The following is a 14,227-nucleotide window of genomic DNA, read 5'->3' as shown; positions in this document are numbered from 1 at the left end:
GTGCAAGCTGGAAAAGTTGCAATGAAGTTAGTTGAGTTACTTAAAGCACTGTTGTCTTAATAGCACAAGACGAGAAAAAGGAAACCCCATTTATGGGCTTCCCAAGTGAACCTAAGAATTTGGGTTTTCTAGCTTTACTCTGGCCCAATACCAATTCCCAGGTTACTGTGCAGATCAGAACAAAGTTGCAGGAACATACATACCGTTTTTCTCATGTATTTGTACTAGTGACTTATAGGACTGCTGTGCTCTTGCTAGATTATATTGATTCTGGAAGTAGAAAAAAAAACTAACATAAAAACCCTGCATCTAGGCACATAAAACTTAAAAACAATTTTACAAAGAAACTCTACAGGGGGTCTACAAATATAAATGGTGCACCACGTTACAACATTCCTGGCTTTAAAGTAAAGGATTTTCAAGACGAATACCCTTATTTTCCCATCTCTCCTCCACGCTGCTGGAAAGGCCCCTCTACTAAAACGTTCAGAACCTGGGGGAAGGCAGAATCATAGAATAACCAGGTTGGAAGAGACCCACCGGATCATCGAGTCCAACCATTCCTACAACAGAAGGGTGTGCAACTGGCAGGGCAGGCTCCAGGCAATCCCCACAACCCCACCTTGCTCAGCTGATCAGTTCCTGGGTTAGGCAGAACTGTGATCATCAACTTGTACATCTTACCTAGTTCACTGTCCTTGAATCAGCACTTGAAAACTGACATCCGAGTGACGACTGCATTGACTTAAACATTTAAACATCCTTTCAAAATAGCATTTAGTACTTCAGAGTCTTAAGTTATGGTCCATTATCCTCTTGCATGCTTGAACTGAATTATAACTGTGACTAATGCTGAATAGTGCAAGGAATTACTTTTCACCCTTTCATGAGACTTTGCAGGTATCTAATCTGGCAAAAAGAGATTATGCTACCCTCACACTGTATGCGATTCTGACAGTCAGGGTGTCATCTACAGCCCTCTCAGAGCTGGAATTTCCTGATTCCTGGTTCCGAATGCTCCCTCCCCCACTTGCCAATATAGGGATAGTGCAAGAACAACTCCTTACACAATCTGCCCATCCCAAGGTTTTATCCTCCTCATATATTCATCATATAAATTCATAGCTAACTGCCAATAAAATACTCATGCACGCACCAGACATCAAAATAAATCAAAATGCAAACATATTTGCTGTGACACTTCTGTCATTAAGCATCTTCTATGCAAGCCAACAAAGAAATGGAAGGTTAACAGTAATCTGGGTAATTGATATACACAAGGCATTTACCTTATTGGCTCCAAACTGTACTCTGGCTTTTCCTTTGACTAAAGTGGCATTGATCTGCATGATGACTGACTCTATTGAATAGGCACTGCTCCAGCCCTGAAGGAGGAAGGAAATATTTCTATAGAACATGTACTTGCTTCTTGTGCTCACCTTGCAAGTCTATTTTGGAATGTGTGCCTTGGGGTATTTTTTTTCTGCGCTCCAGTTTTAGTTTTAACTACTTGTTTTCAGTTAACAGTTTTTATTTTCCAGAGAAAAATCTGGGAAGTGAGACACAGTATTAAAACTAAGAACTTGTAGGAAAAATAAAAGGACAAAACCCACATATTTCCAACATACGGCAAGAGAGCAACAAGAGCAGCTCTGTTATTACACCATTTACACATTTTCAGCAACATCACAGCTGAAATTATAGTTTCTTGTTGTAAAAGCAGAAAAGACTGTGATCTAATGAAGCTATTGAGTGAGCTATGACAATTCTGTTCCCATGAAAATTACCACTTCTCTCTGGCACTGCTTTACCTCTCAGGGTTCACAAAAGTTTCTGCCAGAGCCTGCAAATCATTACTTCATTCATCTACTTATTTTAAAGAGGAAACCAATCACACTGTCTACACAAAAGAGTTGTCTATGCTTAGAATCTTCTGCATTCCTCACTTCTCCACAGCTGACTTCATGCAGTAGCAGAGGCTTCTGGAATCTCGGTCCTCAGAACGCACTCCTTACACTGGTTTCCTCCCAGAAATTCTGAGAATTCAAAGTTGACGTGTTCTCACCCCTTGCCTCCTCCTCAGCCCTCTCATAAGCCAGCCAAGGTAGAAAAGATCTCACACAAGATCAAGCAAGGCAAATGTCATGGAACTGAGGTTTATTCCACCATGTTCCCTTTGGAGTGTGTAATTTATTCTCCACAAGGATTCTTCAACTCAGGGGAAAAAAATTAAACCTATTTTCATTATTTCAAAGCATGCTTTGTTATTACACTGATAACAGAGTCTGTGCTCACCTGTTTAGTAAGAAGTTCCATGCATAATGCACCTCCACCTAGGACATACCTAGAAACAAACGTGAAAGAAAATATATTTGAAAATATATTTGATATTGGGTTGGTAAAAAGATGAAACTGTTCAGAGCTCTTTGGCCTGCAAGAGCTTTCTTGGTTTACGTTTTTGTTCACATAAAGCTGAAATGCCCTTTAACCAGTAATATATTGTAACTCATTAGCCTTGTTATACTCAAACAAAGAAGATAAACATTGTAAGACCAAAAATACAAAATTCCTTTGCACTTAAACCAGTGACCGAGCTAGTCTGCACAACTGCTTACCCAACTATAACCCAAGGAAGGTTGTCTTTTATGCTTACACTACATATATGTAGTACTGACACATAGTTGTAAAAAATCCAAACAAATTCACTTCTGGAAAGAAATTTAACACAATTCCAAACAACGTAGGTGCACTCATAAATCAGATGTAGACAAACGAGATAATGCAGATTTTAACTCGCTCTTTTCCTATAAACCACTTAGTATACTATTTCAGTAACACTTCATCTTGCATTGTGCTGCTAGCCAGCACACCTGGTCATCACAAAACCTCACCTAAGGGAGTAGAATTTACCACTCCAAAAACGCCACATCCCCTGTGGTCAAGATGTTCAAACAATGCAGATCTGTATGACATTCACAGGGAAACGATCACTGAAACCCAAACCTTCTGGGCTGTTCTTCCTTTCATTCTACAGAGAAGTCAAAGTACAACAAAACCAGAATCCAAATGAGTTTCCTGGAGTCCAGCACTGCTTGTTTACTTTTTCAGAGGCAACAAACCGTCATGAACCTATTTAACTGCACTAACCATTTATTGAATACGAAAAAAGACACACAGCAAATAAAATCAAATCAGAATCAGCACCAGCTGTCACAGATTGCATTTTCATACTTACAGGTATAATTTCCTGTCAGTAGGAGACACACAAAAGCCTCAGAGGTGAATTTAGTATCTCTCCATGGATATATACAAATTTCTGTGCCACAGACAGCACTTCAAACATGTTTTAGATAATTGACATTATGCTCCAATAGTTAAGTTTAGGAGTTTTGGATTAGCGTTTCAGGAGCTTTTGACAAAAACTTTATGGCAGCGTTACCAGCAAGAGTCAGCTGAGACTCCACAGCAGGTTTAAGGCAACACAAGGATCAAGACCTCTCCAAAGCACCAACTCCAAACATCTTATCATTCTGAACAAAAGGAGAAGTAACAGTGATGTTCACCATCTACAGAGAGGCCAGTTCTTAAGCTTAATGGCAGGCATAGTCTTTCAAAGTAGACGTGAACTAAGCAAGGCAAAGAGGAATTGCACCCGGCTGTCTGCCTGCTCTTAGCTCATACAGCTTGAGAAGTGAGTCTCCATATCACACTTAGAGCTCTTCATCCATCTCACAGTCTACAGCAGTTCTTGAAGTCTATACATTAGTTTCAAAACGTTCCCTACAAAACCGACCAGCCAATCTCAAGCTGAAATGCTTTTTACCACAAAGTTAAAATTTCTGTAAGGTAACTCCAACCTACCCTCCTGTGAGCACAGGAGATACCACTCGCACAAAGGGAGGATCGAAAGGGAAGTTATCCTGAAAAGCATAAGAAAAAACAGGTTAAAAAATATACCATGACACTCTTCTCCTAACCGAGAAGTACTTCAATAGCCTTATTTGGCAAATCAGACTGAAAGCAGCAACATTCTTCAGTTCTGTAAAAATCGCTTTTCCACAGTATGGCTAAAAAGTGATTTTGGGGAAGCTTTAGAGCCACTGAAGTTGCAATGTTTGTTTTTTTCCAATGCTACAGCTCTATCTTTACCCAAGTAACAGCTGAGGGTCATTTCAGTCTCTTTCTACAGTAGGCTACAAATTTAACCCCAGCATTTCTTCCCATAGACGCATACCTTAAAAGAGAAGTTGAGTAAAATGTATTCTACACCTTCTTTTTCTTTTAAGACCTGAAGATCGCTATGCAGTGGGCTATCAGGATCAACCCTACAAAAGAAGCAGCAAGGAGATACTGAATAAAGTTATTTTCACTACCTGTAAACAGTAATTACTATTATAAAACTTCTCTATGTATTTGTTGTTTATAAACTGTAATTCGAAGTTAACTGTTGTAAAGGCAGCAAGTTTTCTAAGTAAACACTTTGCCATGAGATCAGCAGGAAAGTCTGCTGCAACGCACTACATTCCCTATTCTATCAAGTGTTACTGAACATAGTTAGCACAAAAATAAACTGTTTATTTGAAAACAGCAACCTTAATTCTCTTCAGTCCACCAGAAATGTGTCTCCCAAGAAGGGAAAAAAATTATTGAACAGGAAGATAGTGTTGATCTGATTTTCAGTACACAGTGAATCCTTTATGGAATGTGATCACAGTTCTGTATCGGCAGTTAAAAGTCACCTGCATCAGCAGAAGTACTAAAGCCAGCAGCTTCTGCTCAGCAGAATTTCAACAATCGTTTGTTGCAAAATGCTGGTGGGTGTGCAGCTTAGACATGAACTCCAGCTACTGGTTTAATCCCACCTGACTCTGGCACCCCAGCAGCTTTTAAAACCTACCAGCCAAAAAATGCCTGCGGCAAGCCAAATGCAGGCATTAAACAAAATGATGGGCTACTGAATCCAACCCTCTGCTACAGATGAAACCACAAGCTTATTAGATCTCATTTCAGAATTCCTTGGGTAGTTTGCCCCCATCCTACCAACTGGAAGCTGTTTCTGAAGAAAATCTCCCAGCGCTTACAAACTCAACATCTTGGCTTGTATCAGAAATGGCACGGCCAGCCGGTCCAGGGAGGTTATTCTCCCTCTGTACTCGGCACTGGTGAGACCGCTCCTCGAATCCTGTGTTCAGTTCTGGGCCCCTCACCACAAGAAGGATGTTGAGGCTCTGCAGCGAGTCCAGAGAAGAGCAACAAAGCTGGTGAGGGGGCTGGAGAACAGGCCTTATGAGGAACGGCTGAGAGAGCTGGGGGTGTTTGGCCTGGAGAAGAGGAGGCTGAGGGGAGACCTCATTGCTCTCTACAACTACCTGAAAGGAGGTTGGGGAGAGGAGGGAGCTGGGCTCTTCTCCCAAGTGACAGGGGACAGGATGAGAGGGAATGGCCTCAAGCTCCACCAGGGGAGGTTTAGGCTGAACATTAGGAAGAAATTTTTCACAGAAAGGGTCATTGGGCACTGGCAGAGGCTGCCCAGGGAGGTGGTTGAGTCACCTTCCCTAGAGGTGTTTAAGAGACAGGTGGATGAGGTGCTGAGAGACATGGTTTAGTGTTTGATAGGAATGGTTGGACTTGATGATCCAGTGGGTCTCTTCCAACCTGGTGATTCTATGATTCTGTAATTTCCAGCTGTGGCTTGTGCTAGCTCAGTTCAGAGGTACCCATTCCTGCAACAACAGCATCCCTTAAGCAAACGGGCACTTTTCTCTGACATTTATCCCCTCAACTAGTCTGCGCGCAGTTCATTTGTTTTGAGACACTTTTTTACTGGGATAAACAAACACAGTACTTCTTATCTTCTCTTAGTTATTCTGAAAGCCATTTGCTGCATGCACTTCATTTTCTCTTTCTTGAGAGAAGAATATCAGACCTGTTCACAGCACTTGGAAACAGTCACTGCACAATGGTTTGAGCACTCTGTCATAGAAGCACTCCATAGACAAGGTCTCCTGTCTGGCACTTATTTTTGACGCACATCATTCCTGCCATTTTCAGCTTCCAAACACTCACATGTCCATGACTGCACTATGGAGGAAACCAAACTTCCTTTCAGCAACTGGTGAGGTAGTCGGACAATCCTTGCCACTAGGACAAGGCAACAATTCCTACAGGCAGGTCAGGTATGGTGCTGAAACAGGTGATGTCCTTGCACTTATTCACCATGACATATCTGAACCAATGGAAGTTCTTCCATCCATTGCCAGCTTTTGCAGCCCCCCAGCCTAGTCTGGATAGGCTTTCCTTCTTACAGGTTATCTTGTAGGATGATGGCAGACGATCCCTCTACCAAGAATAGTTTAGATATAACACCCTTAGAAATAAAATTATTCAATTATGGATACAAGATGAGTTATCATCTAGTGAAAAGCAATACATAACAGAAGACAAGTGTCGTAATTATGTTATACCTGCTCAGCTGTAAAAATAAAGAACTAATGACCCTAAGGGAGCTCTGTTCCTTCTTACGTCTTAAATGAAACCACACAGAACATCATCTAGAATGAATGCATTTTCTTGAAATTAAAACCAAAACAAACCAAATGAAAGCCATCCAGACAAAAACTCCAGACAATTTCATTATTTAAGGTTTCGTATTTTGGAGTAGCTTTGGAAGGAGAATGGAACAGTAACAAAAGCTACAGTAACACGCACCATGTTGGCTCTGCAAAGAGAGTTAGTATTTTTGCCAGCTCAATTACTACAGTTCAATTTCTGTATGTATTTCTGTAAAGCAGAATTGCAGACACTACACACTATTCTATATGCTCGGCTAGAGATTCTTGTTTATCAAAGTAAGAATTTCTACAGCAATAATAAAACAGATTCTTCAGAACATGAAGAAAACTTCAGTAACTTACTTTAGAAGCTTAACGTGCCATTCATACAAGCTGTCATTTACCAGTTCCACTGAATATATCCCTGTAGAAATATTAGATAGAATTAATTATGCACTAGAAGTTTAACAAGGTAAAATTCAACAAACCCATTCTTTGCTTTTAAGTACAAACACTGTCAGTAGATAAGACACTGAGGCACATCCTTCCTCCAACAGCAGAAGCACTTCCGAGCAACAAGTTAAAAAATGTTTTCATGTCTACAAAATAAAAAACCTGCATGAATCAACATGTTTTTCTGACACTGAACCATTTCCCACCCCCCAGTTCCTCTCTGAACTTCCCACAGCTGCACCTCCAGCTTGCTTGGTACTTGTACGTTTTACACATGGTACTTGACCACCACACTTCTAAAAGACTCAACGCCGGGTGAGTATGCAGCGTTACTCTTCATCAGTTCTCAGCAGCACTGGCAAACCAGGAGAGGACACTGGACAACGCAGGGAGAAGAAATCCACAAAGCTTCCTCTCTGCAGAAGTTCACAAGCATCCCAGGAAAAAGCAATATATCTTGAGCCATCAGACAAGATTTAGAAAATTATATCAGCGATGTTCATAAGCCTGATCTCTTCCCCCACAGACTATGCATATACACTAAACCACTATGACTGAACCCATTACCTGGGCTAATACTTAACAGCTTTTCTGTTGCTGATGTAACTGTTTGGAAGACACATGCAAATCGGGATCTGACTAGGATTTCTGAAGCCTTTACAACCAATAGAGTGCAGACACCTCATCCTTTCCAAGGAATTACAGTATTCATTTCTGAGCTTATACTATTCTAGAATACATTATTTTGCAGTTGGTACTTTTAATCATTAGTACTTGAAGCAGAGACGATGTTTCAAGCTTTCCCAATACCTTTATTTCTAAAACATTCCAAAACTCAGCAAACAAGGAAAAATCCACCACAGCCGTTTCTCTTTACTGCAGTGCCACAAAGAACTGAGTACTGCAGGTAACATCAGGATTTCAAAGTTTTCCGAGTCTAGGACAATGAAGTTGGTCTGAAAACTTAACTTGCTGTCCTTTTTAATCAGCAGCTAGTTCAGAGACACCACACATTTCTGTTCATGGATGAACAGAAGGAGCTGTTAACATTTTTTTTTCAATTTCCCAGAAGATCCAAGGACACTATTTTCTGAGTTGCTCGTAGTATAAGTGGAAATCACAAAAAGAATTTCAACTTGTACTGCTCTGAGGTAACAACAAGAGTTGACATTCAGAACTCTGCTCATTGCCAACTTCCATTAATGATTAATCTATTCCACTACTGTATCCAGAACATTTTCTTCCACGTACATCCAAAAGGGAGTGAGGACTGGAAGAAGCAACCTCTCAGTATTATGGCTTTGGCCCCTAGCATAAAAAATACGCGTATGAAATACTTCTTACAGACAACAGAACAAGCTACAGTACGGATTCTGATAATATCCCAAATAATGAAAGATGACAAGAACTTCCATCAGCTTGTCTGTTCACTAAGGCTGTAGCCCTATTCCTGCATTTCTTCCCTCACTCTAGAAGTCCTGCTGGCTTCCCCAGAGGAGTAACTTCTGCCAGTCTTAAGAGCTGTACTATAGCTAAAACAGAAGTTGTAAGAGGGCTCTTCAGAGATGTGCACAGTTCAGGACTGACAAGAATGCATCTTAACAGAACAGCAAGCTACTTAACCTCACAAGCACATAGATTTTGAGCTGAATATTACTTCTAAGTTCTCATGAACAGCAGCAGGGTGGTTCACTGCCTTGATACAGAAGCTTCTTAACAATACTACGCAAAGTTGAGGGGCATTTTCTTTGTTTTTCAACAGTCAACAGGTGTTATTTGGAATGACCTTGTATGCTTTGTTCTTAATTTAGGCAGGAAGAGATAAAAAGTTACTGTCAGAAAGAACTTCTCATAAGTATCAGATTCTGAGAGGTCCTTAATGTCAGGAAGGGAACGAAGGTAGGTTCCCCTCACTTAAATAGGTGAGGGTTTTTTTTTTTGTTTGTTCCTCTAAAAGGCCACCCATAGGGTGATGAGGTAAAAGCAAGCACACAGAAGTAAGCAAAAAGTTAAGAGATGAAAAGGTAGGAAGCAAAACAACTCCTTCCAAAACAGAGACAATGTCTTACCTAGAGAAACTTTACTACTACTAGGAGTAAATCCCACACAGTCATTGGATGAAAGCATTGAGTTGAAGTCACTACACATGAGCAACCCAACCACTAAAGACACGAACAAAAAAGATTTCATTTCATCTCCCCAAGCTCTTTGTTTTTCCCCCTCTCTCCCCCTCCCTCAAATTATGTTAAGACCTTTGTGAATTCTTCCATGTGAACTAACCAAATCTCCAACTTTGTATTTGGAAATGAGATCATCTTCGTTTGGAGGACTTGACTCCTATCATCAAAACAGGTTAATGTCACTTGCTTTAATTAAAAGCAGAATAACTTAATTCGCTGGAGTGTTTTTTGCTTCTATTAACTCATAAAAAATGGCTGTTTGGTTTTAAGGGCAGTTCTTCACCTAGATTTTCCATGTAGATAAGCAACTTTCCTGTTGACAGCAACCTTGTAGTCATCATTTACTTGAACTCCAACAGTAGTATTCCAATCACTAAAGGAGTTTCAGTTCTAAAATGGATAGTACCTTGAAAAATGACCCATAGTTGAAGTCCTGGCAGGGTTTTTAAGGCTACTTTTTAATAAAACAGTTTAGCAGTAAAGAAAAAGTTTACTGACTATTACTTTAAGTATTCCTCATTTCAGAAGTCCCAGTGTTGTCCTATCAACAATCTTGAAAACATGCAACCTCCCATACACTAATTAAAGTGATCCTTATGCAACTAAAAAGCAGCCTTAGATTTTCTGGCTTATATTACAAAAAATGAAAACAGTATTAAATTACCTTGCAACAGTCACCAGAACCTTTACGTTTCACAATGGTTTTCTTTGTGTGTTAACAGTAAGAAATTAAATTAAGAGGAAGAAATGGACCATGGAGAAAGTACTCAGAACAAAGACCCCATTAAAAAAAAGTCAATTATCTACCATGCCCCTGCTCACATGGTAACAGTTATCTAACAACAAAAGAGAAGTAGGCTATAAAAGCAGCAGTTTCGTGCAAAGGAGAGGAACCAGCATTTCAATTCACTCAAGGCCTAAGACTGAATGAATCCATAAGGAACAAATCTAGCTACGTTTTATAATTAACAGTATCATTTACTGGGAAAATTTAATATATTTATCAGTAGGACGGTGTTTCAAAGCAGGACTGCCATCAGTTTTAAAGTGTTAACCTTCAGTTGACACTTTACTTCATTTACAAGTTCTAGAGATCGAGGCAAGGCACCCAGTTGTAGTCTTTTTACACACTCTTGACGCATAAGCTAGTAAGTTACCATACTCACCTTTCAGTATCTCAACTTTCTTCACAGTTTAGCCAGATTTACTTTTCCTCACCATACAGAGCATGCTTTCCTACATTAGGAGTTCAGCCTTTTGTAACTAGTTAAGGGTTGTTATTAATCTCAAGCCAGGAAATGGCATTATTAATCGACCCAATTCATCACCTCAAACTACAACTTCAGGGGCTCCTGGTTGTGCTCTCAGCAGTATCACTATGTGATTAAGTCCCGTGCAGTCTATATAGTCAAGTAAATATGGGGTTTTTTTCAGTCTTCGTTCTAACCACAATAACAGACCCTGAAGATCATGCATAGGCAGTAAAGCATCCCTCATGACTTAACATAGATCTATTTCTAGGCTCTTCCTTAGACCCACTAATCCATTCTTTACCAGATAGATGGTGATTACAGCACATTAGCAAGCAACTCAGTTGCAATAAAGGCTAGAAGAAGTAGGTTACATTACATCAACACCAGGTTCCCTAAATAAATTTATACTTCAGACATTTTACCACTGTCCACAGTACCTGAGCACATAAAAATATTTACCTAAAAGGTACAGCAAATCAAAACAGTCTGTTGTCTCCAATTCTTTCCTTCTACACATGAATTAAAATGCTATAGCCAGCAAGTGAGATTTAAGCAACCTAAAAATAAACCAGGGGAGAAGTTCAGAAAAGTCGAAGAAAGAAAAGTTTAGATGGACTGCCTAGTCAGGCATCCCTCCTGTTTGCACACTGGCGCGTACCACGTTCTCCTGTCTGGCTGCAGTGATGATGCTGTATTCCAGTAGGTCAGCTGAGTAGACAGCTGCCTTGGCATCTTGTGTAATTTCTACTTTTTGCATGGCAACACTCAGACAACTCAATATGCCAACTACTTGGCTGATCTAGTCCAGGTGTAGCCCTTACATGGAGCGAAAAGAACAGCCAACCATCTTCCTAAAGCTAGTCAGTGCTTGTTAGTCCAACAAATTTAACATTCAAGCTTGCCATTTCTATCCTTATTCCAAGGAATACTTGGAGCTCAGAATCAGGTTAACATCATTACAAAATAATAAAAATAACAGCATTGTAAATAAGGTTAAATCGTGTATAGCAGCAAATCTTGTGCTGTTGAACATAAATCCCTCTACAGCATGCACACTCTGTGAGCAGTGCTACCCACTGGCAGTGGTCAGAGCTTTTGCCCTGTATACTTGGAGAGCTGAGTTTCAGACAGTTCTGAAAAGTCAGGAAGTCCCACAGGAGTAATCTTGAGTTCTTCTTCGTAGTCATCCACCTTAACAACATTCCATAGTTACACCAGTCCTGTTAATTATCTGGACTTCCTTTTCTCCAAAAATACACTATTTTATATAATGAGATCACCCATAAGGTATGTATAAAAAAATAAAAATACATAGATACATAGATGCACACATATATACACATCACAACACAAAAAAAAATAAAAAAATATATATATATAACAACAAAGCACAGAATTAGTGAGATATATCTTCCAGAAGAATTCTTTTAAAGTGACTTTCTTCTCTTTTAAGACTCTTTTAAGACTCTTTTAAGACAGAAATTTGAAGCATTTTACCTGTTTTATAACTCTGTGATCTATATATATCCCTGAGTTCTTTCATAAGTCGATCTGAAGCCTGGACTGACCCAGAGACTGCACCCTGAAACAAACAAAAAAGACCCCAAATAAGTGAAAAGCAATACTTACATCAAGCAGCTTTATCTCCGTGACAAAGTTAGTCTAACTATAAGGTACTAAGCATATATTAATTTCTGTATTAGGATTATGTTCTTGAAAAGTTACATATTCTAGTGAGAAAAAAAGGACTCAAGACCCTCCCTCTCAAGCAGCATATTAATATATACTCATACATGGTATAGGTGATATAAACTTTTAATCAAAGTACAATGACAGACATATTATTCTGTAAAGGAGTTTAATCTCTTTGGCATTCTGACTTCCAAGATGGATCAACAATACATTACTAACAGGGAAGTATTTCCTTCTACCTTCTGCTTTTACGCACTGGAAGGGAGAGTAAGACTAATCCTAAGAACAAGCTTCTGCAGATAAGGTTTTTCTGTTTTCTCGGCAGGATATTTTTATTTAGTGATGAAAAAGGTACAGGAGTTGGGTACCACCCACTACAGCACACCAGCTTCTGGATGAAGTAAGATCATCAATGTACTTTGAAAATGCAGAACAAAAGCCACACTATTAGTTGCAATAGAGTAAAAAAAAGTCACACACAGAGGAAGATAAGCCTAAGTAAATCTTAAAAAACGATGTGTGTTGTTGTGATTGTGTCGTTGTTGTTGTGATTGTGTCGTTGTTGTTGTGATTGTGTCGTTGTTGTTGTGATTGTGTCGTTGTTGTTGTGATTGTGTCGTTGTTGTTGTGATTGTGTCGTTGTTGTTGTGATTGTGTCGTTGTTGTTGTGATTGTGTCGTTGTTGTTGTGATTGTGTCGTTGTTGTGATTGTGTCGTGATATGCAACCAGGGCAGAAACATCTTCTGTCTTTTAGAGCTTGGTTCTGTATTACTCAGCATCTCAAAGTGACATAAAATTAACATACAATTTCCGAACCTGAGATTTCAGCCTGAGATTCAGTGTTAAAGCAAAAAGGGGGGTGAAAGACATCTTTAAGTGTCAAGCATATAAAATATAACTGGCTCTAAAACCACCAGTTATTGACAAACTAAAGAACACATTGGTTAGCAAGTAACTTATATCAACAATTGCTATGCTGGATCTATCCTGCACACATTCCCTAAGCAGACAGTCTGTGACCTCAGTATCAACTGAAGCTCAGAGAACTGTGGCAAAAAAAAACGTGAGGACAAAACATTTTCCTCTTACAAAATCAAAATTCTCGTTTAGAATAACACTATCTCCAAAAGTACCTCGATCACCTCTCTCCAACTCAATGCCGAAGCTAGCAGGAATGATTTTGATACTAAACCCTTGATGTTACATGATTACCCTGATTACATATTCCACCCAAAATACCACTTTACACTCAAGATTTTTGGAAAACAGAGTTAAAAATCAGCATTACAAGAATTAAAACATGGAAAAGGAATGATGATTCCAAAGGAGGTAAGGGAGCTATCATCCCAAACCCCAGCCCTGGGAAACCTCTGGCGTTCACCAGCAGTCAGTTCCTAAAGGTAGATTGTTTTGTGAGACACACACAGTTCTCTACTGCTGCTTGGACATCAGCCGCTCCCACTGAATACAGGCCAATATGTGCGGCTCATCAGCATGGTTTTGGGAGCAACAAAATAACCCCAACCACAAGCCCCACCCCCCCACCCCAACTTTATTCTAGGCAGGGCCTTTTTTAAGCTCAGCCTGTTTATATGAAGTACTGAATGATTTGTTTATGGCTTTGGTTTTCTACTCCATCTAAAAATTTGAACAGATTTGTTTCTTCAGTTCCCTTTCAGACACTATGAACACCTACAAACAGGCCCTTTTTGGACACAAGTGTCAGAGAAGTATTTCTGGAGGAATCCAAAGCAGCTGTGACCACTGACTACTACCTGAAACATCATGCCTGCTTGCCTGAAGTCAATAGCGATATATATTTTAAGGAGTCTTAATTGCAGGATCAAACTGTTTCTTAATAAGGATTAAATACAAGTCATAGTTACTTGATGCTCAAGCCTCCACATACTCCTTTGTTTTCTCTGTTCAGCAGCATCACATAATATGCTTAGCTTCATACCATGAAGCGCAGACTATTCTTTTAGGCTATTTGTTTTCATATTCCACTGGAAGATTACTGACATTCCACTAGTTTTTCTTAACAGACCAGTATGAAGAATGAACTTTGTAATTAAATATGCAAATAAAAGGCAACTC

General features: G+C 39.5%; 1 protein-coding gene across 1 annotated transcript in view; it reads right to left on the bottom strand.

The window, feature by feature from the left end:
• The window catches only part of UBE2Q2 (ubiquitin conjugating enzyme E2 Q2), a 50,390-nt gene that overhangs the window by 3,206 nt on the left and 32,957 nt on the right, over window positions 1-14,227 (bottom strand). Inside the window, exons 6-12 of the mRNA XM_069866920.1 lie at window positions 11,935-12,019; window positions 6,915-6,975; window positions 4,235-4,325; window positions 3,862-3,920; window positions 2,296-2,344; window positions 1,290-1,385; window positions 204-270 (exon numbers count right to left, since the gene is read on the bottom strand). Of these exons, the coding sequence (XP_069723021.1) occupies window positions 204-270; window positions 1,290-1,385; window positions 2,296-2,344; window positions 3,862-3,920; window positions 4,235-4,325; window positions 6,915-6,975; window positions 11,935-12,019 (508 nt within the window). The remainder of the gene's footprint in view (window positions 1-203; window positions 271-1,289; window positions 1,386-2,295; window positions 2,345-3,861; window positions 3,921-4,234; window positions 4,326-6,914; window positions 6,976-11,934; window positions 12,020-14,227) is intronic.

The sequence above is a fragment of the Phaenicophaeus curvirostris genome, chromosome 12, assembly GCF_032191515.1.
Source record: "Phaenicophaeus curvirostris isolate KB17595 chromosome 12, BPBGC_Pcur_1.0, whole genome shotgun sequence".
NCBI lineage: Eukaryota > Metazoa > Chordata > Aves > Cuculiformes > Cuculidae > Phaenicophaeus > Phaenicophaeus curvirostris.
The sequence above is the reverse complement of the archived record's forward strand: the minus strand, read 5'-3'. Positions and strand labels throughout refer to the sequence as shown.